Source organism: Nerophis ophidion, linkage group LG26, assembly GCF_033978795.1.
Source record: "Nerophis ophidion isolate RoL-2023_Sa linkage group LG26, RoL_Noph_v1.0, whole genome shotgun sequence".
Classification (NCBI taxonomy): Eukaryota; Metazoa; Chordata; class Actinopteri; order Syngnathiformes; family Syngnathidae; genus Nerophis; species Nerophis ophidion.
The window spans coordinates 36,131,198-36,157,271 of NC_084636.1; the positions used below are offsets into that span (position 1 = coordinate 36,131,198).

Here is a 26,074-nt window from a genome sequence, read left to right on the forward strand (position 1 = left end):
ACCTGGAGACCTTTAACCTGACCTCACCTGGAGACCTTTAACCTCACCTCACCTGGAGACCTTTAACCTCACCTCACCTGGAGATCTTTAACCTGCTGAGATCTCATCTCAGCATGCAAGAACTTATTTTCTTCATCTCCTGATATCAGCCTCATGCTCCCCCCAGCATTAGAACCCAGACCCCCCCCCCAACCACCTTCTTCCAAGCGTCTGTGAGGTCCCACTTGGACCACTTAGGTCCTGACAGTGTAGGGAAGAAATATTCTAGGTCTCTTGGGGCACCGGGACTTTAAGGAGTTAGTTCTTTTTGGGGGTACTTTGGGACCTTTGGGGGGGAAATGATCCTTTTTGGGGGTACTTTTGGGACCATTAAAGGGAAGATTATCTTTCTTGGGAGTATTTTGGGACCTTTAGGGAAGATTATCCTTTTTTTGAGTACTTTGTGACCTTAATGGGGAATGATCCTTTTGGGTGAGTACTTTGGGACCTTTAGGGGGATTTATGATCCTTTTTTGGAGTACTTTGTGACCTTTAGGGGGAAGATGATCCTTTTTGGGGAAGAATATTGTTTTTGAAGGGTTGGTTTGGGACTTTTAGGGGGAAGATGATCCTTTTTGAGGGGTACTTTGGGACCTTTAGGGGGAAGTTGATCCCTTTTTTGAGTACTTGGTGACCTTTAGGGGAAAGTTGATCCTTATTTGGGGGTACTTTGTGGTCTTTAGGTGGAATATTATTCCTTTTTGGAGTATTTTGAGACCTTTAGGGTAAGATAATCCTTTTTGGGGGGTACTTTTGGGGCCTTAAGGGAAAAGTTTATCCCTTTTTTGGAGTACTTTGGGACATTTAGGGGGAATATGACCACTCTGATGCAGTGCACTAAGTGATGACCACTCTGATGCAGTGCACTAATTGATGATCACTCTGATGCAGTGCACTAAGTGATGACCACTCTGATGCAGTGCACTCAGTGATGACCCCTCTGATGCAGTGCACTAAGTGATGACCCCTCTGATGCAGTGCACTAAGTGATGACCCCTCTGATGCAGTGCACTAAGTGATGACCCCTCTGATGCAGTGCACTAAGTGATGACCCCTCTGATGCAGTGCACTAAGTGATGACCACTCTGATGCAGTGCGCTAAGTGATGACCCCTCTGATGCAGTGCACTAAGTGATGAGCCCTCTGATGCAGTGCACTAAGTGATGACCACTTTGATGCAGTGCACTAAGTGATGACCACCCTGATGCAGTGCACTAAGTGATGACCCCTCTGATGCAGTGCACTAAGTGATGACCCCTCTGATGCAGTGCACTAAGTGATGACCCCTCTGATGCAGTGCACTAAGTGATGACCACTCCGATGCAGTGCACTAAGTGATGACCCCTCTGATGCAGTGCACTAAGTGATGACCCCTCTGATGCAGTGCACTAAGTGATGACCACTCTGATGCAGTGCACTAAGTGATGACCACTCCGATGCAGTGCACTAAGTGATGACCCTTCTGATGCAGTGCACTAAGTGATGACCCCTCTGATGCAGTGCACTAAGTGATGACCCCTCTGATGCAGTGCACTAAGTGATGACCCCTCTGATGCAGTGCACTAATTGATGACCCCTCTGATGCAGTGCACTAAGTGATGACCACTTTGATGCAGTGCACTAAGTGATGACCACCCTGATGCAGTGCACTAAGTGATGACCCCTCTGATGCAGTGCACTAAGTGATGACCCCTCTGATGCAGTGCACTAAGTGATGACCACTCCGATGCAGTGCACTAAGTGATGACCCCTCTGATGCAGTGCACTAAGTGATGACCCCTCTGATGCAGTGCACTAAGTGATGACCCCTCTGATGCAGTGCACTAAGTGATGACCACTCTGATGCAGTGCACTCAGTGATGACCCCTCTGATGCAGTGCACTAAGTGATGACCCCTCTGATGCAGTGCACTAAGTGATGACCCCTCTGATGCAGTGCACTAAGTGATGACCCCTCTGATGCAGTGCACTAAGTGATGACCCCTCTGATGCAGTGCACTAAGTGATGACCACTCTGATGCAGTGCGCTAAGTGATGACCCCTCTGATGCAGTGCACTAAGTGATGACCCCTCTGATGCAGTGCACTAAGTGATGACCACTTTGATGCAGTGCACTAAGTGATGACCACCCTGATGCAGTGCACTAAGTGATGACCCCTCTGATGCAGTGCACTAAGTGATGACCCCTCTGATGCAGTGCACTAAGTGATGACCCCTCTGATGCAGTGCACTAAGTGATGACCACTCCGATGCAGTGCACTAAGTGATGACCCCTCTGATGCAGTGCACTAAGTGATGACCCCTCTGATGCAGTGCACTAAGTGATGACCACTCTGATGCAGTGCACTAAGTGATGACCACTCCGATGCAGTGCACTAAGTGATGACCCCTCTGATGCAGTGCACTAAGTGATGACCCCTCTGATGCAGTGCACTAAGTGATGACCCCTCTGATGCAGTGCACTAAGTGATGACCCCTCTGATGCAGTGCACTAATTGATGACCCCTCTGATGCAGTGCACTAAGTGATGACCACTTTGATGCAGTGCACTAAGTGATGACCACCCTGATGCAGTGCACTAAGTGATGACCCCTCTGATGCAGTGCACTAAGTGATGACCCCTCTGATGCAGTGCACTAAGTGATGACCACTCCGATGCAGTGCACTAAGTGATGACCCCTCTGATGCAGTGCACTAAGTGATGACCCCTCTGATGCAGTGCACTAAGTGATGACCCCTCTGATGCAGTGCACTAAGTGATGACCACTCTGATGCAGTGCACTAAGTGATGACCACTCCGATGCAGTGCACTAAGTGATGACCCCTCTGATGCAGTGCACTAAGTGATGACCCCTCTGATGCAGTGCACTAAGTGATGACCACTCTGATGCAGTGCACTAAGTGATGACCACTCTGATGCAGTGCACTAAGTGATGACCCCTCTGATGCAGTGCACTAAGTGATGACCCCTCTGATGCAGTGCACTAAGTGATGACCCCTCTGATGCAGTGCACTAATGGATGACCCCTCTGATGCAGTGCACTAATGGATGACCCCTCTGATGCAGTGCACTAAGTGATGACCCCTCTGATGCAGTGCACTAAGTGATGACCACTCTGATGCAGTGCACTAAGTGATGACCCCTCTGATGCAGTGCACTAAGTGATGACCCCTCTGATGCAGTGCACTAAGTGATGACCCCTCTGATGCAGTGCACTAAGTGATGACCCCTCTGATGCAGTGCACTAAGTGATGACCCCTCTGATGCAGTGCACTAAGTGATGACCCCTCTGATGCAGTGCACTAAGTGATGACCCCTCTGATGCAGTGCACTAAGTGATGACCACTTTGATGCAGTGCACTAAGTGATGACCACCCTGATGCAGTGCACTAAGTGATGACCCCTCTGATGCAGTGCACTAAGTGATGACCCCTCTGATGCAGTGCACTAAGTGATGACCCCTCTGATGCAGTGCACTAATGAGTCACAGAGACTAACGATGGTCTCCTGGCCAAACAGCGACTTCATCAAAGAATGGATCCATTCAGTCTGGGTCTGGTCTAGTTGTGGATCTGGATCTTTCTGGGTCACAATAAAACCTGTCGGCAGCTGTTATCAAAGCCCCGCCCACATGCTACCTGGGGCCTGATGCTAATCAGCCCGCTCACATGCTAACACAACAAACAACGCTAACAAGCCTCTTTAGATCAACTTCAGGTCTTTAGATATGAAGGTTTTATTTTTCATGTTTTTTATGACAAAAACACTAAATATCCCCTCAAATGTTGAAAGTGTAATATTTGATGTGAAGTAATGTGAGCCTGTCAATAATTCATAACAACATTGATATTAAATCTGCAGATCAACTTCAGATCTATCCGGGATTATACATTTATATTATGTTCTTTGTTTTCTTTTAATGTTTTCATTTCCATGCATGGATTAAAAAAGTACTTCTGATGGCCTTTTTTTAATACGACAAACACACAAAGTATGCAATATTTCCCCCCCAAAAAGTTGAAAGTGTAATACTTGATGTGAAGTAATGTGAGCCTTAAATAAGTTAATACTTCATAACATTGATTTAAATTTATTATTTAAAAAAGTCCCACTAAAATTCCTGGGGATCCAAAAGGGTCCCACTCATAAAAGTGTTAAAAATAAGTTTATATTTTATCAATTTTTTCCATTCAAAGCTTAAATCTCTAGATTAACTTCAAATCTATCCACCAATCATACTTTTGTATCATTTTTTGTTTTGATTGTTGGTTTTATGCACTTTTTGTCAGAGAAAACTTAGTTTTTTATATGACAAACACACAACATAAAATATTTCCAAGAGACAAATGTTCAAAGTGTAATATTTGATGTGAAGTATTCAACGGGTCAATCATTTAGAACACTGATGGTTTTTTTAGTTAAAAAAAAAAATCCACTAAAATTATTGGGGCCCCGTCATAAAAGTGTTAAAAAAGAGTTCTATATTTGAATGTGTTTTTGACAACCAAAGCTTCTAGGTCTTAAGAGCAGTGATTGACAAACTGACTTTGGGAAGAGAAGTCGCTGCTTTATTGGTTTGACCTTGACTCGGGGAAGAAGGAGGACACATAAAAGTGGGTTTGGACCTCAGCGTCCATCTGGACAGAAGCTTCTGGAGCTACAGCAGACATCTCAGATTTTGTACACAGAAGTTGGAAGCTCGAGGAGCTCCAGCAGACGTCAGCTGAAGAAAAGATCATGGCGGAGTAGAGCCAGCAACCTCCTCTCATCTTCAGCACATGTTTGATTTGTGAGCACCTCGTAAACTTCACAGTGTTTCCAAGCCGTGCTCTGCTGCCTTAAGTGGGTCTTATCTCTGCAGGCTTGCCAGAAGTACAACTAGCACGCTATAATCAATCATCCCAAAATGTCCATTGTCTGACTTCCTTACAGCCAGGTGGGGGCGCTCTACTGCATTCTCACTTTTACTGTGGCCTGTCAAAGTCTTAACGATTGGACTCTTTGATGTGTTCATTTATTTACATTGGCTTCAAAATGACCACACTTCAATTCCATCACACCTACTAGCTAGCAGTTAGCAATCAGCAGGCCAAAGATCCATGGCGCTAGCTGCCAGCTTGCGATGCTCAGTTCATGATTAATGCACCGGCTAATCAGCGGCGCTAGCTGCTGGCAGGCAATTAGCAAACAATAAATATGCAAACTGCTAACGGACGACTAAAACGCTAGCTGCCAGCTCACTTTGAGCGTGCTAGGTGCTAACTAATGCTTGCAAGCTAGCGTTTCAAGCTCTGGTTGCCAACGATTAGCTAGCCTAGCAACCAATGACCAGCTCATGATTAATGCGCTGGTTGCCACCTGGCGGCACTAGCTTCCATTTAAACTTGCATCAGATGTGTCAGTGGGACAGTATTGACAGTCAAAGTTGCATCCGATGTGTCAGTGTGACAGTATTGACAGTCAAAGTTTGCACCAGATGTGTAAGTGGGACAGTATTGACAGTCAAAGTTGCTTCAGATGTGTAAGTGGGACAATATTGACAGTCAAAGTTGCACCAGATGTGTAAGTGGGACAGTATTTACAGTCAAAGTTGCAGCAGATGTGTCGGTTGGACAGTATTGACAGTCAATGTTGCATCAGATGTGTAAATGGGACACTATTGACAGTCAAAGTTGCATTGGATGTGTAAGTGGGACAGTACTGACAGTCAATGTTGCATCAGATGTGTAAGTGGGACAGTATTGACGGTCAAAGTTGTATCAAATATTTAAGTGGGACAGCATTGACAGTCAAAGTTGCATCAGATATGTAAGTTGGACCGTATTGACAGTCAAAGTTGCATCAGATGTGTCAGTGGGACAGCATTGACAGACAATGTTGTATCTGATGTGTCAGTAGGACAGTAGTGACAGTCAAAGTTGCATCAGATGTGTCAGTAGGACAGTAGTGACAGTCAAAGTTGCATCAGATGTACAAGTGGGACACTATTGACGGTCAAAGTTGCATCTGATGTGTCAGTGGGACAGTATTGACAGTCAAAGTTTGCACCAGATGTGTAAGTGGGACAGTATTGACAGTCAAAGTTGCTTCAGATGTGTAAGTGGGACAATATTGACAGTCAAAGTTGCACCAGATGTGTAAGTGGGACAGTATTGACAGTCAAAGTTGCTAAGAATTAAAGGTTTATTCCATAGAAACTAATTAGGGCCATTTTGGAGCTGATTAGAAGAAGAGTGTTTAGTGATGCGAGTTCTTCAAATGAATGACAAAATAAATATAAATATGTCACAAAAATGTTCTATAAAGAATATATGAACTTATAAAAAAATATGAAATTATAAAAAATATATAAATTTATAAAGAATATATAAACTTATAAAAAATATATGAACTTAAAAATAATTTTTGAATCTATAAAGAATATATGAAGTTATAAAGAATATATGAACTTATTACAACTTTATTTGAAAGAATAACATTGTTGATGATGTGTAGCCTGCTAGCTTAGAGGCTGTGTGCAGTGTGCAGGTCAGTGAGGGAAGTGTATTCCACATCTTTGTGTGTGTATAGTTGATATTCCACATCTTTGTGTGTGTATAGTTGATATTCCACATCTTTGTGTGTGTATAGTTGATATTCCACATCTTTGTGTGTGTATAGTTGATATTCCACATCTTTGTGTGTGTACAGTTGATATTCCACATCTTTGTGTGTGTATAGTTGATATTCCACATCTTTGTGTGTGTATAGTTGATATTCCACATCTATGTGTGTGTATAGTTGATATTCCACATCTTTGTGTGTGTATAGTTGATATTCCACATCTTTGTGTGTGTATAGTTGATATTCCACATCTTTGTGTGTGTATAGTTGATATTCCACATCTTTGTGTGTGTATCGTTGATATTCCACATCTTTGTGTGTGTATAGTTGATATTCCACATCTTTGTGTGTGTATAGTTGATATTCCACATCTTTGTGTGTGTATCGTTGATATTCCACATCTTTGTGTGTGTATAGTTGATATTCCACATCTTTGTGTGTGTATAGTTGATATTCCACATCTTTGTGTGTGTACAGTTGATATTCCACATCTTTGTGTGTGTATAGTTGATATTCCACATCTTTGTGTGTGTATAGTTGATATTCCACATCTTTGTGTGTGTATAGTTGATATTCCACATCTATGTGTGTGTATAGTTGATATTCCACATCTTTGTGTGTGTATAGTTGATATTCCACATCTTTGTGTGTGTATAGTTGATATTCCACATCTATGCGGGGAAAGTGGAATTCAATCATCCAGCTGTAATTGGAGGAGATGTTGTTCCACCTCCTGAGCGTCACTTCTGCTTCTCCTTGGCTTGATGGAGACCAAACTTCTTCATGCCAGACAAATGTGAAAACCAGCAGGAGAAGAAAAGCCAGGCTATAAAAGTGCAGCACGACTTTGGAAATAGTCCCAGTGCCAGTGGAACATTGCACACGCAGAGCAGCAACATGGAGAATAACAAAGTGGAACAACATGAAGAATAATAAAAAGTGGAACATTGCACACGCAGAGCAGCAACATGGAGAATAACAAAGTGGAACAACATGAAGAATAACAAAGTGGAACATTGCACACGCAGAGCAGCAACATGGAGAATAACAAAGTGGAACAACATGAAGAATAATAAAAAGTGGAACATTGCACACGCAGAGCAGCAACATGGAGAATAACAAAGTGGAACAACATGAAGAATAATAAAAAGTGGAACATTGCACACGCAGAGCAGCAACATGGAGAATAACAAAGTGGAACAACATGAAGAATAACAAAGTGGAACATTGCACACGCAGAGCAGCAACATGGAGAATAACAAAGTGGAACAACATGAAGAATAATAAAAAGTGGAACATTGCACACGCAGAGCAGCAACATGGAGAATAACAAAGTGGAACAACATGAAGAATAATAAAAAGTGGAACATTGCACACGCAGAGCAGCAACATGGAGAATAACAAAGTGGAACAACATGAAGAATAACAAAGTGGAACATTGCACAAGCAGAGCAACAACATGGAGAATAACGAAGTGGAACAACATGAAGAATAACAAATTGGAACATTGCACAAGCAGAGCAACAACATGGAGAATAACAAAGTGGAACAACATGAAGAATAATAAAAAGTGGAACATTGCACACGCAGAGCAGCAACATGGAGAATAACAAAGTGGAACAACATGAAGAATAACAAAGTGGAACATTGCACAAGCAGAGCAACAACATGGAGAATAACGAAGTGGAACAACATGAAGAATAACAAAGTGGAACATTGCACAAGCAGAGCAACAACATGGAGAAAAACAAAGTGGAACATTGCACAAGCAGAGTAACAACATGGAGAAAAACAAAGTGGAACAACATGAAGAATAATAAAAAGTGGAACATTGCACACAAAGAGCAGCAACATGGAGAATAACAAAGTGGAACAACATGAAGAATAATAAAAAGTGGAACATTGCACACGCAGAGCAGCAACATGGAGAATAACAAAGTGGAACATTGCACAAGCAGAGCAGCAACATGGAGACTAACAAAGTGGAACAACATGGAGAATAACAAAGTGGAACATTGCACAAGCAGAGTTACAACATGGAGAATAACAAAGTGTAATGTTTCAGCATCTGTTCCTCAAAGTGTCCCACAAACACTCTTATTGTATACTCCTGGAATGTAAACAATGTTTGTGTTGTAACGTCTGGAAGCTAAAAAGAAACTGTGTGCACCACTACAACATACACTATATAATCTACTTTATATACACCATATATATTATGTACAACATACTTTTATAATCTACTGTATATACACCATGTATATTATGTACAACATACTTTTATAATCTACTGTATATACACCATGTATATTATGTACAACATACACTATATAATCTACTTTATATACACCATGTATATTATGTACAACGTACTTTTATAATCTACTGTATATACACCATGTATATTATGTACAACATACTTTTATAATCTACTGTATATACACCATGTATATTATGTACAACATACACTATATAATCTACTGTATGTACACCATGTATATTATGTACAACATACTCTATATAATCTACTTTATATACACCATGTATATTATGTACAACATACTTTTATAATCTACTGTATATACACCATGTATATTATGTACAACATACTCTATATAATCTACTTTATATACACCATGTATATTATGTACAACATACTTTTATAATCTACTGTATATACACCATGTATATTATGTACAACATACTCTATATAATCTACTTTATATACACCATGTATATTATGTACAACATACTCTATATAATCTACTTTATATACACCATGTATATTATGTACAACATACTTTTATAATCTACTGTATATACACCATGTATATTATGTACAACATACTCTATATAATCTACTTTATATACACCATGTATATTATGTACAACATACTTTTATAATCTACTGTATATACACCATGTATATTATGTACAACATACTCTATATAATCTACTTTATATACACCATGTATATTATGTACAACATACTCTATATAATCTACTGTATACAAACCATGTATATTATGTACAACATACTCTATATAATCTACTTTATATACACTGTGTATATTATGTACAACATACTCTATATAATCTACTTTATATACACCGTGTATATTATGTAAAACATACTCTATATAATCTACTTTATATACACCATGTATATTATGTACAACATACTCTATATAATCCACTGTATATACACCATGTATATTATGTACAACATACTCTATATAATCTACTGTATGTACACCATGTATATTATGTACAACATACTCTATATAATCTACTTTATATACACCATGTATATTATGTACAACATACTCTATATAATCTACTTTATATACACCGTGTATATTATGTACAACATACTCTATATAATCTACTTTCTATACACCGTGTATATTATGTAAAACATACTCTATATCAATCAATCAATCAATCAATGTTTACTTATATAGCCCTAAATCACTAGTGTCTCAAAGGGCTGCACAAACCACCACGACATCCTCGGTAGGCCCACATAAGGGCAAGGAAAACTCACACCCAGTGGGACATCGGTGACAATAATGACCCAGTGGGACGTCTGTGACAATAATGATTATGAGAACCTTAGAGAGGAGGAAAGCAATGGATGTCGAGCGGGTCTAACATGATACTGTGAAAGTTCAATCCACAATGGATCCAACACAGTCGCGAGAGTCCAGTCCAAAGCGGTTCCAACTCAGCAGCGAGAGTCCCGTTCACAGCGGAGCCAGCAGGAAACCATCCCAAGCGGAGGCGGATCAGCAGCGCAGAGATGTCGAGGCGGATCAGCAGCGCAGAGATGTCCCCAGCCGATACACAGGCAAGCAGTACATGGCCACCGGATCGGACCGGACCCCCTCCACAGGGGAGAGTGGGACATAGAAGAAAAAGAAAAGAAACAGCAGATCAACTGGTCTAAAAAGGGAGTCTATTTAAAGGCTACAGTATACAAATGAGTTTTAAGGTGAGACTTAAATGCTTCTACTGAGGTGGCATCTCGAACTGTTACCGGGAGGGCATTCCAGAGTACTGGAGCCCGAACGGAAAACGCTCTATAGCCCGCAGACTTTTTTTGGGCTTTGGGAATCACTAACAAGCCGGAATCCTTTGAACGCAGATTTCTTGCCGGGACATATGGTACAATACAATCGGCAAGATAGGATGGAGCTAGACCGTGTAGTATTTTATACGTAAGTAGTAAAACCTTAAAGTCACATCTTAAGTGCACAGGAAGCCAGTGCAGGTGAGCCAGTATAGGTATATATGTATGTATATATGTATATAAAGGTATATACAGTACAGGCGTAATGTGATCAAACTTTCTTGTTCTTGTCAAAAGTCTAGCAGCCGCATTTTGTACCAACTGTAATCTTTTAATGCTAGACATGGGGAGACCCGAAAATAATACGTTACAGTAGTCGAGGCGAGACGTAACAAACGCATGGATAATGATCTCAGCGTCCTTAGTGGACAGAATGGAGCGAATTTTAGCGATATTACGGAGATGAAAGAAGGCCGTTTTAGTAACGCTTTTAATGTGTGCCTCAAAGGAGAGAGTTGGGTCGAAGATAATACCCAGATTCTTTACCGTGTCGCCTTGTTTAATTGTTTGGTTGTCAAATGTTAGAGTTGTATTATTAAATAGAGTTCGGTGTCTAGCAGGACCGATAATCAGCATTTCCGTTTTTTTGGCATTGAGTTGCAAAAAGTTAGCGGACATCCATTGTTTAATTTCATTAAGACACGCCTCCAGCTGACTACAATCCGGCGTGTTGGTCAGCTTTAGGGGCATGTAGAGTTGGGTGTCATCAGCATAACAGTGAAAGCTAACACCGTATTTGCGTATGATGTCACCTAGCGGCAGCATGTAGATGCTGAAGAGTGCAGGGCCAAGGACCGAACCCTGGGGAACTCCACACGTTACCTTAACGTAGTCCGAGGTCACATTGTTATGGGAGACACACTGCATTCTATCAGTAAGATAAGAGTTAAACCAAGACAGGGCTAAGTCTGACATACCAATTCGTGTTTTGATACGTTCTAATAAAATATTATGATCGACGGTATCGAAAGCAGCGCTAAGATCGAGGAGCAGCAACATAGATGACGCATCAGAATCCATCGTTAGCAATAGATCATTAGTCATTTTTGCGAGGGCTGTCTCCGTCGAGTGATTTGCCCTGAAACCGGATTGAAAGGTTTCACATAGATTGTTAGACGCTAAGTGTTCATTTAACTGCTCCGCAACAATTTTTTCGAGGATTTTTGAAATAAAGGGAAGGTGAGACACCGGTCGGTAGTTTACCATGAGGTCAGGATCGAGGTTAGGTCTTTTAAGAAGAGGATGAATAACCGCTTTTTTGAATGCTAGGGGAACAGTGCCCGAGGAAAGTGATAAGTTTATAATATTTAGCACTGATGGACCTAATAATACAAAGAGCTCCTTGATCAGTTTCCCAGGAAGAGGGTCAAGTAAACATGTTGTTTGTTTTATTCCATTTACACGTTGTAACAATTCCTCTAATGTTATTTCCTCAAAACGAGAGAAACTATTTTGGAGGGCAGTATCCGCCGTATATACAATCGTGTCAGTGTTAATAGAACCCCGTTGTAGCTGGGACGCATTGTCTTTAATCTCCTTTCTAATGACTTCAATTTTCTTACTAAAGAATTGCATAAAGTCATCAGCTGAGTGGGTGGAGCTACTGGAAGGAGTCCCTTGTTGGGTAAGCGATGCTACCGTACTAAACAAAAATTTAGGATCGTTTTTATTACGGTGGATGAGATTTGAGTAATAATTAGCTTTAGCTAAGGTAAGCATGCGTTTATAAGTTATTAAACCATCACTAAATGCTTGATGGTGCACCTCAAGTTTAGTCGTGCGCCATTTGCGTTCCAGCTTTCTGCATAATAATTTCTGAGCTCTAGTTTCTTCTGTAAACCACGGGGTGCGCTTTTTTGGAGCCTTTTTTAACTTTAGCGGTGCTATGTTATCAATGGTTTCGCGCAGGGCGTCGTTAAAGTTGTTAGTGAGGTTATCAATAGAGCCCACATACTTTGGGAATGGTGCCATTACCGAGGGCAGTAGGTCAGCAAGAGTTGTCGTTGTGGCCGTATTAATGTTGCGGCTGCTATAGCAGTTATTATTATTATTAGTTTGACGAACATGCGTCTGAACCTCGAATTTTATAAGGTAATGATCGGACAATACTTTAGTATACGGGAGTATCGTAACTTTGGAAGCGGTGATACCCCTGACAAGCACTAGGTCTATCGTATTACCGTTGCGATGCGTGGGTTCATTTATTATTTGTGTGAGACCACAGCTATCAATTATAGTCTGGAGCGCTACGCACGGTGGGTCCGATGGGGTATTCATATGGATATTAAAGTCCCCCATTATGATTATATTATCGGCGTGTGTCACTAGATCAGCAACGAACTCTGAGAATTCATTGATAAAGTCCGAACAGGGCCCTGGGGGGCGGTAGATAACAGCCAGGTGTAGAGGCAGCGGTGTGACAGACCTCATAGTAAGCACCTCAAACGATTTATATTTATTATTTATGTTAGGACTAAGGTTAAAGTTTTCGTTGTATATTAGTGCGACCCCCCCACCCCTTTTAAGCGGACGGGCAATATGCGCATGTGTAAAGTTAGGAGGACATGCCTCATTTAGCGCAAAAAAGTCGTTTGGTTTAAGCCAGGTTTCACTGAGACCGATGACGTTAAGATTGTTGTCTCTGATAATATCATTAACTAATAACGTTTTGGGAGACAATGATCTTATGTTTAAAAAACCTACATTATAGGTAGTGGGCTGTTTTAGGGAATTTTTGATCAAATTATCCGTAGTAGCAATATTAATAATGTTGTGTTTATTATGCCCAGTGCATTCAGTATAATTACGACCATATCTAGGAATTGATACGACGGGAATGTTCCGATTGTTTGATTGTTGCTTTGATAAACTGCACGCATCATAGTTAGCCTCCTCAGTAACGGGGATTTTCCGATTGTGTGTTTGTTGCTTTGATAAACTGCACACATCATAGTTAGCCACCTCAGTAAAACACATGTCCAACTCTGAAACACTCAAAGCAGAAAAAACTTGTTCTAATTTAACAGACTCCTTACCCAGACCAGTAGTCTCGCATTTTCCATCTAAATCCGTCTTCGGGATGGAGGAAAGTGGTGTTCTGTGGGGATTAGCCTTCTGCTTTGTTTTTAGCCCCGCTCGACATCCGCGTTTCCGATCACACCGCTGGCGTCTGCTCCGTAGACGGCCCCCGCTGCTACTAGACTCCGCTGCTTCACAGGCCGCTGGACGTAGCCGCCGACGAATCCCCATGCTAGTTAGCATGTTTAGCACGCCCGCGTCTATCAGTCCAAAACGGCCCAATATGTCCATATCCAGAAGTGTCTGGCGGTCGTACGTGATCACGGAGTGACCACGATGCGAGCCAGCCATATAATCTACTTTATATACACCATGTATATTATGTACAACATACTCTATATAATCTACTGTATATACACCATGTATATTATGTACAACATATATAAAGCATATACACCATGTATATTATGTACAACATAATCTATATAACCTACTGTTGTACACCATGTATATTATGTACAACATACTTTTATAATCTACTGTATATACACCATGTATATTATGTACAACATACTCTATATAATCTACTTTATATACACCATGTATATTATGTACAACATACTCTATATAATCTACTGTATATAAACCATGTATATTATGTACAACATACTTTTATAATCTACTGTATGTACACCATGTATATTATGTACAACATACTCTATATAATCTACTTTATATACACCGTGTATATTATGTACAACATACTCTATATAATCTACTTTATATACACCGTGTATATTATGTACAACATACTCTATATAATCTACTTTATATACACCATGTATATTATGTACAACATACTCTATATAATCTACTGTATATACACCATGTATATTATGTACAACATATATAAAGCATATACACCATGTATATTATGTACAACATAATCTATATAACCTACTGTTGTACACCATGTATATTATGTACAACATATATACAGTATATACACCATGTATATTATGTACAACATATATAAAATATATACACCATGTATATTCTGTACAACAAATATAAAGTATATACACATGTTTATTCTGTACAACATATATAAAGTATATACACATGTTTATTCTGTACAACATACATAAAGTATATACACCATATATATTATGTACAACATACTCTATACAACCTGCTGTATATACACCATGTACATTATGTACAACATACTCTATATAATCTACTTTATATACACCATGTATATTATGTACAACATACTGTATATAAAGTATATACACCATGTATATTCTGTACAACAAATATAAAGTATATACACATGTTTATTCTGTACAACATATATAAAGTATATACACATGTTTATTCTGTACAACATACATAAAGTATATACACCATGTATATTATGTACAACATACTGTATATAAAGTATATACACCATGTATATTCTGTACAACAGATATAAAGTATATACACCATGTACATTATGTACAACATATATAAAGTATATACACCACGTATATTTTGTGAGTACAGGACTGATATGCTTTTATAAATATTAAGTACCGTATTTCCTTGAATTGCCGCCGGGTCGCTAATTAATTTAAAACTTCTTGTAACTCCTGCACTTACCAAAGGCATGTGGTAAAAGTAAGCATGCGCTAATTATTTTAAAACCTCTTCTCACTCCGGCACTTACCAAAGGCATGAAGTAAAAATGTGAGTGTTACGTAAGCTTGGACTTTAAATCCTACTGAATAGCTGTTAATCTTCTTCCCTTTATGCGTTTTCAAATTACCGATATTGAAATCAGCCTCCTCCATTTTGAAAATGATGACAGGGCAAGTGTCACTCGTGACATCACAAGTTTGACCCGGCGGTAATACTAAGCATGCGCTAATTATTTTGCGAAGCGAGTTTGACCCGGCAGTAATTCAAGGCAGGCACATACTATATACCCTGTGGCAATTCAAGGAAATACGGTATATGCCTAATGATATATTCCAAAGTACACACATGGTACTTCATTTCTCTCTGCTCCTTCCTCCTCAGCTCCTCCATTGTTAACGTGAGTGGCTTTGACTTTTTGAAATCTTTAATAGAGGAGCAATATGTCTTCTTTCAGTATAAGATTTTTTGGTGATTTCTGATTGTTTGTGAGAGCTCCAAAATGCTTGTTTTAGAAGAACAGTGCACACAACACACTTCATTTTGTTGATGTTTTGGCTTGTTAATAAAGAGGAAGATGATCCAGTTCAGCTTGTTGTTGTTGTTTTGGCTTGTTAATAAATAGAAAAAAATATCCAGTTTAGCTTGTTGTTGTTGTTTTGGCTTCTTAATACATATAGAAAATATCCAGTTGAGATGGTTGTTGTTGTTGTTGTTTTGGCTTGTCAATAAATAGAAAGACGATCCAGTTCAGCTTGTTGTTGTTGTTTTGGCTTGTAAATAAATTGAAAAAATATCCAGTTGAGATTGTTGTTGTTGTTTTGGCTTGTTAATAAATAGAAAGATGATCTAGTTTAGCTTGTTGTTGTTGTTTATGAATAAATAAAAAATCCAGTTTAGCTTGTTTTTGTTGTTTTGGCTTGTTAATAAATAGAAAAAATATCCAGTTCAGCTTGTTGTTGTTGTTTTGGCATGTAAATAAATAGAAAACATATCGAGTTGAGATTGTTGTTATTGTTTTGGCTTGTTAATAAATAGAAAGATGATCCAGTTCAGCTTGTTGTTGTTGTTGTGTTCAAAGTGTTCATACCTTCACTAAAATAGGATTAATATTTAAATTGTCTCTGATGCAAAAATGTGTTTTTGATTCATGAACCCTGTTCCAAAACCAATTAAGTTTGTAAATGGAGATTCTGGGGTTATTGCATGAGGCTGCAGAATATATAATAAATATGGATTTGGGCAGGTGGAGTGGACTAGTGAATATATAATAAATATAGATTTGGGCAGGTGGAGTGGACTAGTGAGTATATAATAAATATAGATTTGGGCAGGTGGAGTGGACTAGTGAGTATATAATAAATATAGATTTGGGCAGGTGGAGTGGACTAGTGAGTATATAATAAATATAGATTTGGGCAGGTGGAGTGGACTAGTGAGTATATAATAAATATAGATTTGGGCAGGTGGAGTGGACTAGTGAGTATATAATAAATATAGATTTGGGCAGGTGGAGTGGACTAGTGAGTATATAATAAATATAGATTTGGGCAGGTGGAGTGGACTAGTGAGTATATAATAAATATGGATTTGGGCAGGTGGAGTGGACTAGTGAATATATAATAAATATAGATTTGGGCAGGTGGAGTGGACTAGTGAATATATAATAAATATAGATTTAGGCAGGTGGAGTGGACTAGTGAGTATATAATAAATATGGATTTGGGCAGGTGGAGTGGACTAGTGAGTATATAATAAATATGGATTTGGGCAGGTGGAGTGGACTAGTGAGTATATAATAAATATGGATTTGGGCAGGTGGAGTGGACTAGTGAGTATATAATAAATATGGATTTGGGCAGGTGGAGTGGACTAGTGAATATATAATAAATATAGATTTAGGCAGGTGGAGTGGACTAGTGAGTATATAATAAATATGGATTTGGGCAGGTGGAGTGGACTAGTGAGTATATAATAAATATGGATTTGGGCAGGTGGAGTGGACTAGTGAGTATATAATAAATATGGATTTGGGCAGGTGGAGTGGACTAGTGAGTATATAATAAATATAGATTTGGGCAGGTGGAGTGGACTAGTGAATATATAATAAATATAGATTTGGGCAGGTGGAGTGGACTAGTGAGTATATAATAAATATAGATTTGGGCAGGTGGAGTGGACTAGTGAATATATAATAAATATAGATTTGGGCAGGTGGAGTGGACTAGTGAATATATAATAAATATAGATTTGGGCAGGTGGAGTGGACTAGTGAATATATAATAAATATAGATTTAGGCAGGTGGAGTGGACTAGTGAGTATATAATAAATATGGATTTGGGCAGGTGGAGTGGACTAGTGAGTATATAATAAATATAGATTTGGGCAGGTGGAGTGGACTAGTGAGTATATAATAAATATGGATTTGGGCAGGTGGAGTGGACTAGTGAATATATAATAAATATAGATTTGGGCAGGTGGAGTGGACTAGTCGGCCAGAAAGGAGAAGTTGTTGCAAGCTGACACGTCGTCTTCTTCATCCTGCAGAGTTTTGTTGGCTTTGGAGCGGGCCTTTATTTTGAAGGAAGGGGGAGGTTAGGACAGCACTTTCTCCAATGGCTGCCGGGCATATATCCGCCATCAGGTGTGTTGTTCTTGGGCGCGTGCCAGGAGCGTGCCGCAGGTCACTTATTAGCTGCGACTAATGCCTCCTGCAGGAAGCCATCGAGGGGAAGAGATGGCCGCCACCGTGAGCGTGGCGTGACAGGAGGCCGCACGCGTCGCAGCGGCAGGACGTGTGCGGCGCCGTGCGCTCGCTAAATTCCCTCTGCCGTCGCTCGCCAGCACAAAATACCTCAGCGGTTTTTAATTCTGGACCCCGGCCCAGAAGCTCCTTCTGGACCTCCCCGTCTCGCGTAATCACTCGCTCCTTCTCACATTTCCTCAAACTTTCATCAAACTACTTCTTCAGCTGTCGGAATGAAAGAAAAAGAGTGAACCCTCTTTGTACCAAATACGGTACTTTGGGGCGCCCACCGCTCTGATTCAGGTGTACTACAAGTCCCATAGTAAGGTACCGGCTCTTAGCACTTGGCGACCACTCCAGCAGCACTGAGAGCGGACTCAGCCAAAGTACCTTGAGGTAATGTTGCATTTTGTAATGCCAACCAAGGAACTGACCCAAAAAACTCTCCACCGTAAGGAAAGTAAGGCTCCACTTTTCTACAAATGTGCTGCCTTGATGCTAACACACATTGGCTTTGCTACTTCCATGCTACTGATTAGCATTTGGACATTTCAACACCTCCAAAAACGTTCACGATGCACGTCACAGTCAAACAGCTGGTGTGTATTAAGTACAATACTTACGCTGCTAACACTTTTTAGGGTGCAACAAAACACTTGATTCAGCAAAGACTGAACTGAGCTGCCAACACACCATAAACCAAACTGAGTCCACAAAGACTCAGTCTAAGGCTGGACTCCCGGGGAGAGGGTCCAGACTGAGGCCAGGAGAAAAAAAAAAACTCAATAGCCATTTGCACACATAAGTTACATAGAATACCCAGGACTTGCAACAGAGTAATCAGTCTGAGCTAAGCCCTGATAATAATCTTAGTGATCAACACATGCTCTCACATCATTTGATGACAAGGTGGGAAATAGTTAGATATAACATCAAATAGGATGAGAATGAAGAGTAAGTCAGAGTTGATATCAGAGTCAAGAAGTTGAAGAACATGATTTAGTGATCGTTACATTCATGTTGTTTGTAATAAAAATGAATAGGGAAGTAGTTTAAATATTGGTCAATAACCTTCAAATACATAAAACAAACGATAGCTGACACGTGATACTGGTATCGGCCGATCGTACTCGTGCATGACCTGTATGAGTCCCGACATGAAGCACCAGCTGGGAGGACACGTGCAAACAAGTGCACTCTTCAACATGCTTCAAGTCAGGACCTGCACACTTTCCCAGGCCGCGGGCGCATGTGTCACAGCAGGGGGCGCTCTCATTGGTGGAGAGCGGGTGCCGAGTCAGCACATTCCGTATTGACAGGTCACCTGACCACACCTGCTGACAACACTTGCACATTGTGCAACCGCTGAGATGAATGATGTGGTTCACTAGAGGCAGCTGCTGGTATCGCACGCTGACCAAACAGGAAGGTGGACCACTCACCTGGACAGGTGCGTCGTCAGGTGCGGCGCCTCGCAGGTTGATGACGTGCACCTCCTGGGGGAGGCCGGCGGTGCCCCGGCTGGCGCAGCCCGACAGGGCCGTGAAGGTCTTCAGCGCGGCCTGCACGGGGTGGCCCTCGCCCGCCGGCTCCAGCGGGCACATGGCGGGGAACCCGGGTCCTGCTGGGCAGAAAGTTCTAGTTTTACAAGCAATAATAAGACATGTGTTTCTCTCCATAAATGATGGGAGCGTTTCAGGTGCAGCACGAGTGATAAACACATTTTAGAGGCGCTCCACGCCGCGCCGCCTCAGAGTTTCCCCGCAGGCGAGCCAGGTCTGACTCAACCCCCTGAGCGGTTACCATGGAGACCCAAGCAGCACCTGGACCACAGGAGGTCTGGTGGTCCTGACCCTAACACCTTAAAGAACTCCATGTTATTTTTTTACAACCCTTAGCTGTTTTTATTGTACTTTTTTATCACTTCATTTAAAAACTTTTCTTTTTACAGTAAATTGTATTTTTTAACTCTGAAGTGTTTTTTTTAGTTTAAATTATTTTTTTTGTATCAATTATTATTTTTATTTTTTTTACAGTAAATAACTAATTATTTTTATTTGTATAACTGTTTTTTGTTTTTATTTGATTTTTTTACTTTTTATTTCTACAACAAAAAAAATACCATCCATCCATCCATCCATTTTCTACCGCTTATTCCCTTTCAGGGTCGCAGGGGGCGCTGGCGCCTATCTCAGCTACAATCGGGCGGAAGGCGGGGTACACCCTGGACAAGTCGCCACCTCATCGCAGGGCATAATAAAACATTTTTTATAATACATTTTTTCTACAGTAAATTACTTTTATTTTTCATATTTTACATACTTTTAAAAATTTTAATTGTATTTTATTTATTAATTAGTTTTTTATTTGTTTTACTTTTCACACACAAGTGACCGCTTCTATCGCACATGTTATCACTCGCAGGTAAACACTCTGCAGGACCGCTTGTATCGCACATGATATCACACACAAGTGACTGCTTGTATTGCACATGATATCACACACAAGTGACTGCTTGTATTGCACATGATATCACACACAAGTGACTGCTTGTATTGCACATGATATCACACACAAGTGAACACGCTGCAGGAACGCTTGTATTGCATATGATATCACACACAAGTGACTGCTTGTATTGCACATGATATCACACACAAGTGAACACGCTGCAGGAACGCTTGTACCGCACATGATATCACACACAAGTAAACACTCTGCAGGACTGCTTGTATCGCACATGATATCACACACAAGTAAACACTCTGCAGGACTGCTTGTATCACACATGATATCACACACAAGTAAACACTCTGCAGGACCGCTTGTATCGCACATGATATCACACACAAGTAAACACTCTGCAGGGCCGCCTGTATCGCACATGATATCACACACAAGTAAACACTCTACAAGACTGCTTGTATCACACACAAGTAAACACTCTGCAGGACCGCTTGTATCGCACATGATATCACACACAAGTAAACACGCTGCAGGACCGCTTGTATCGCACATGATATCACACACAAGTAAACACTCTGCAGGACCGCTTGTATCGCACATGATATCACACACAAGTAAACACGCTGCAGGACCGCTTGTATCGCACATGATATCACACACAAGTAAACACTCTACGAGAATGCTTGTATCGCACATGATATAACATACAAGTAAACACTCTGCAAGACTGCTTGTATCGCACATGATATCACACACAAGTAAACACGCTGCAGGACCGCTTGTATTGCACATGATATCACACACAAGTGACTGCTTGTATTGCACATGATATCACACACAAGTAAACACACTGCAGGACCGCTTGTATCGCACATGATATCACACACAAGTGACTGCTTGTATTGCACATGATATCACACACAAGTAAACACACTGCAGGACCGCTTGTATCGCACATGATATCACACACAAGTGACTGCTTGTATTGCACATGATATCACACACAAGTAAACACGCTGCAGGACCGCTTGTATCGCACATGATATCACACACAAGTAAACACGCTGCAGGACCGCTTGTATCGCACATGACATCACACACAAGTAAACACGCTGCAGGACCGCTTGTACCGCACATGATATCACACACAAGTAAACACGCTGCAGGACCGCTTGTATCGCACATGACATCACACACAAGTAAACATGCTGCAGGACCGCTTGTATTGCACATGATATCACACACAAGTAAACACTCTGCAGGACCGCTTGTATCGCACATGATATCACACACAAGTAAACACTCTGCAGGGCCGCCTGTATCGCACATGATATCACACACAAGTAAACGCGCTACAGGAGTGTTGGTATCGCACATTTTAGATCCAATTCGATAATTATTGTTTGGCTGATATGTGACATCACAATGGGATGTGGAGCCCTCTAGTAGAGTGATGGCAAAAAGACTAAATCAAATAAATGATTTTCAGTTGTGGCTTCCTTCCCAGACCATACGAAGAGTGCTGCCCCCTGCTGCTGTGGAGGCTCACTGCACTGCACTGCACTGCACTGCACTGCACTGCACTGCACTGCACTGCACTGCACTGCACTGCACTGCACTGCACCACACACAAGACGTCTTTCCATGGACACCGTGGACATGTCTTGTGTCCATGGAGACCGTGGACATGTCTTGTTTCCATGGAGACCGTGGACATGTCTTGTTTCCATGGAGACATTGGACATGTCGTTTCCATGGAGACAGTGGACACGTGTTGTTTCCATGGAGACAGTGGACAGGCAAGCAGGAAGGACAAATGTTTACGTGCACCATGACGCTTCAACCTCCGCTAAGTTTTCAGGTGGCCAACAAGTTCTGAGATCTACCTGACCCACTTACACACACGCACACACACACACACACACACACACACAAACAAACGCACAGACACACGCACAGACTCGTACGCACACAGGAACAAACAAGGGTTTCCCGTGGTGAAGGTCCGCGGTGTCAGGTTCTGTGTTTGAGTGCGCAGCGTGGCGCCTGCACGTTAGAAAACATGCCAAGGTTGCAATCTTGCCACATTTGGAAACAATTTGAGGGAAAGCTAGATTTCAATGTTGACGTCTCCTTCTGTTATTTCCCTCCGCCTCACACAACTATTGTGTTCTCTTCCCGTGCTGTTGTTGTGACATCATCACGCCGTCCTGCTACGTATGGACACTGCCTTCCTCCTGGGACAACAGCGGAAGATGTAACCTGGTGTTTCCTCGGCAGTGAGCGCCCCCTGGGGGCCCGCCAAAGGATATGTGTTTGTCAGCTGTGGTCCATGTGGGCCCCGGCGGTACTCAGCTGTAATACACTTTCCCACCACATGGGGCAGTGATGACCATCAAACAAAGATAGGAAGTCTGGAGCTAAAGTCACTGAAAAGTTTCTTAAGCGCACAAATTATGACTAAAGTGGTGAAGATGTATTTTCATTTGCACTTTAATTTTTTAGTTTTTTTTAATTATATGTATTTTTTTTACAATTGTTATTTTTAAACCCTTACTTTTTAATTGCTTAATTCATTATTACTTAAAATTTTGTTTCAATTACTTAATTTTTCTAACTGTTATTTTGTCACAACCCTTAACTGTTTTTATTGTATTTTATTTTTTTATTAAAAAACATTTTTTATAGATTTTTTTTTTTACAGTAAATAACTTATTTTTATATAAGTTGCAATACACTTTCCCACCACATGGGGCAGTAATGACCATCAAACAAAGACAGGAAGTCTGGAGCTAAAGTGACTGAAAAGTTTCTTACGCGCACAAATTATGACTGAAGTGGTGAAGATGTATTTTCATTTGCACTTTAATTTTGTAGTTTTTTTTAATTATATGTATTTTTTTTACAATTGTTATTTTTAAACCCTTACTTTTTAATTGCTTAATTCATTATTACTTAAAATTTTGTTTCAATTACTTAATTTTTCTAACTGTTATTTTGTCACAACCCTTAACTGTTTTTATTGTATTTAATTTTTTTATTAAAAAACATTTTTTATTGATTTTTTTTTTTTTACAGTAAATAACTTATTTTTATACAAGTTGCAATACACTTTCCCACCACATGGGGCAGTAATGACCATCAAACAAAGACAGGAAGTCTGGAGCTAAAGTGACTGAAAAGTTTCTTAAGCGCACAAATTATGACTGAAGTGGTGAAGATGTATTTTCATTTGCACTTTCATTGCTTACAGTTTTTAATTATTTTCAGGTTATTATATATTTTTTACTATTGTTATTTTTTAAGCCCTTACTTTTTTAATTGCTTTATTATTACTTTTACTTATATATTTTTCCCCCCAAAAAAGTTGATAGATTTTTTTACAGTAAATAACTTATTTTTATATAAGTTGCAAAACACTTTTCCACCAATTGGGGCAGTAATGACAAGAACAAACAACGAGCAGAAGTCTGGGGCTAAAGTCAAAGAGAAGTTTCTTAAGAGAAAAAAATATGATTAAAAGGGTGAAGATGTATTTTCATTTGCACTTTTCTTTTACTGGCAGTTTAAGTGAAAAACATATTCAATATTATTATGTATTAATAAATTAGTCAGCAATGACAATCAAACTGAGCTAAAGTCATAAAGAAGTTCCTTAAGCGCAAAAATTATGACTAAAAAGGTGAAGCTCTATTTTCATTCGCAATTAAATTTTTGACAGTTTTTATCATTTTTTATCAAATTATTATTTGTTTTACTATTGTTATTTTTTAAAAACATTTTTGCATTTATTATGAACTCGTATTTATATATTTTTTTCAATAACTGAATTTTTTGCTATTGTTATTTCACAACCCTTAAATGTTTTTATTTACTTAAATTGTATTTATTAATTTTTTTAAATATTTTTTTTACAGTAAATATATATTTTCATGTAAGTTGCAATACACTTTTCAACCACTTGAGGCAGAAATGAGAAAGTCAAAGAAACGTAAGAAGTCTGGCGCTAAAGGCGTTCAGAAACTGTTTAAGCGCAAAAAATTACTTAAGTGATGAAGCTGTATTTTTATTTGCACTTTTATTTTGGACATTTTATTTAAAGAAATGTATTCATTATTAATTCAGTTTATTTCAACACAACATAATTGTATGTTAATTTCCCCACTTAGTTTTTAGGATTTTTGTTTCCCTTTCCAGTATTTTGTATTTGCATTTATTTTTCTAATCAGCCTGACCTAAGCCTAAAGTTTGTGTTGAATAAAACAATTTAATGTTGTCAATTTTTTTCAAATAGATGCACTACAGATATGATGGATGCCAAAAACAAATATATATGTATAGATACTCAATAAAACATAGTCAATTGGGAATTTTATTTTAATTAAGTAAATTATTTCTTAATTATAATTTTACATAATAATACTCAAACTATGTATTGATCTATTCCATGACCCAGTACTTTATTTATAGATGGATAGAAACACACACACACACACACACACATACATATATACATACATACATACATACATACATACATATATATATATATATATATATATATATGTACTTACGTACATACATATATACATACATACATATACATATATATATATGTATATATATATATATATATATATATATATATATATATATATATATGTACTTACGTACATACATATATACATACATACATATACATATATATGTTTATTTACACCGGTATATTTAATTTAAAAAATGACAAAGAAAATGATGTGAGTAATTATCAAATATGATTACAATTAACAATAATATGAATCATTCAGTGTTAATATTTGAGTGGGCCCCGGCACCCTCGGTAGTTCAGCATAAAAAATAGCTAATTTAGCATGAAACTAATTTAGCATGAAGCTAATTTAGCATACGGCTACTACAACATGTAGTTGGTGTCATTGTGAGGACGTTGCATTAAAAAGAAACACGTTGCTTTAAAAACAGAAATCTATTTGAATATTGCCGATTCATGAGAAAAAGCAGATGTTGACAGGAAATAACAGCAAACAAAGCAAAACCGCAGCAAAGGAATAAACAAATCCTTGTGTGAGGGAGGTCACTCAAGGTCGAGTTGGAACTCAGATGTACTCAAAGATCCACTCTCCTCCTAATCAATCAAAAATCTACTTGTTTGTAGGTCATCTCTGCGCTCGCTCGCGGCGTATGTGCGGCAGTCAGCAGCCAAGGTGATTTTTACCAAAAATATCATTTACATAGCAAACAAGATGTTGGAGAATTCCTTTGAATCAAATTATGTACTTTAAACGTGTATTGTCAACATGTACTGTAAACATGTACTGTCAGTGTACTCCGAATGTGAACTGTAAATATACAAAGCCCAAAAGCAGTG

The 26,074-nt window shown here is 39.4% G+C and overlaps 1 protein-coding gene across 1 annotated transcript in view; it reads right to left on the minus strand.

Moving 5' to 3' along the window:
* tgfbr3 (transforming growth factor, beta receptor III) overlaps positions 1 to 26,074 on the minus strand; it is a 146,133-nt gene that overhangs the window by 78,267 nt on the left and 41,792 nt on the right. Inside the window, 1 exon segment of the mRNA XM_061888683.1 lies at positions 19,665 to 19,846. Within this exon segment, the coding sequence (XP_061744667.1) occupies positions 19,665 to 19,846 (182 nt within the window).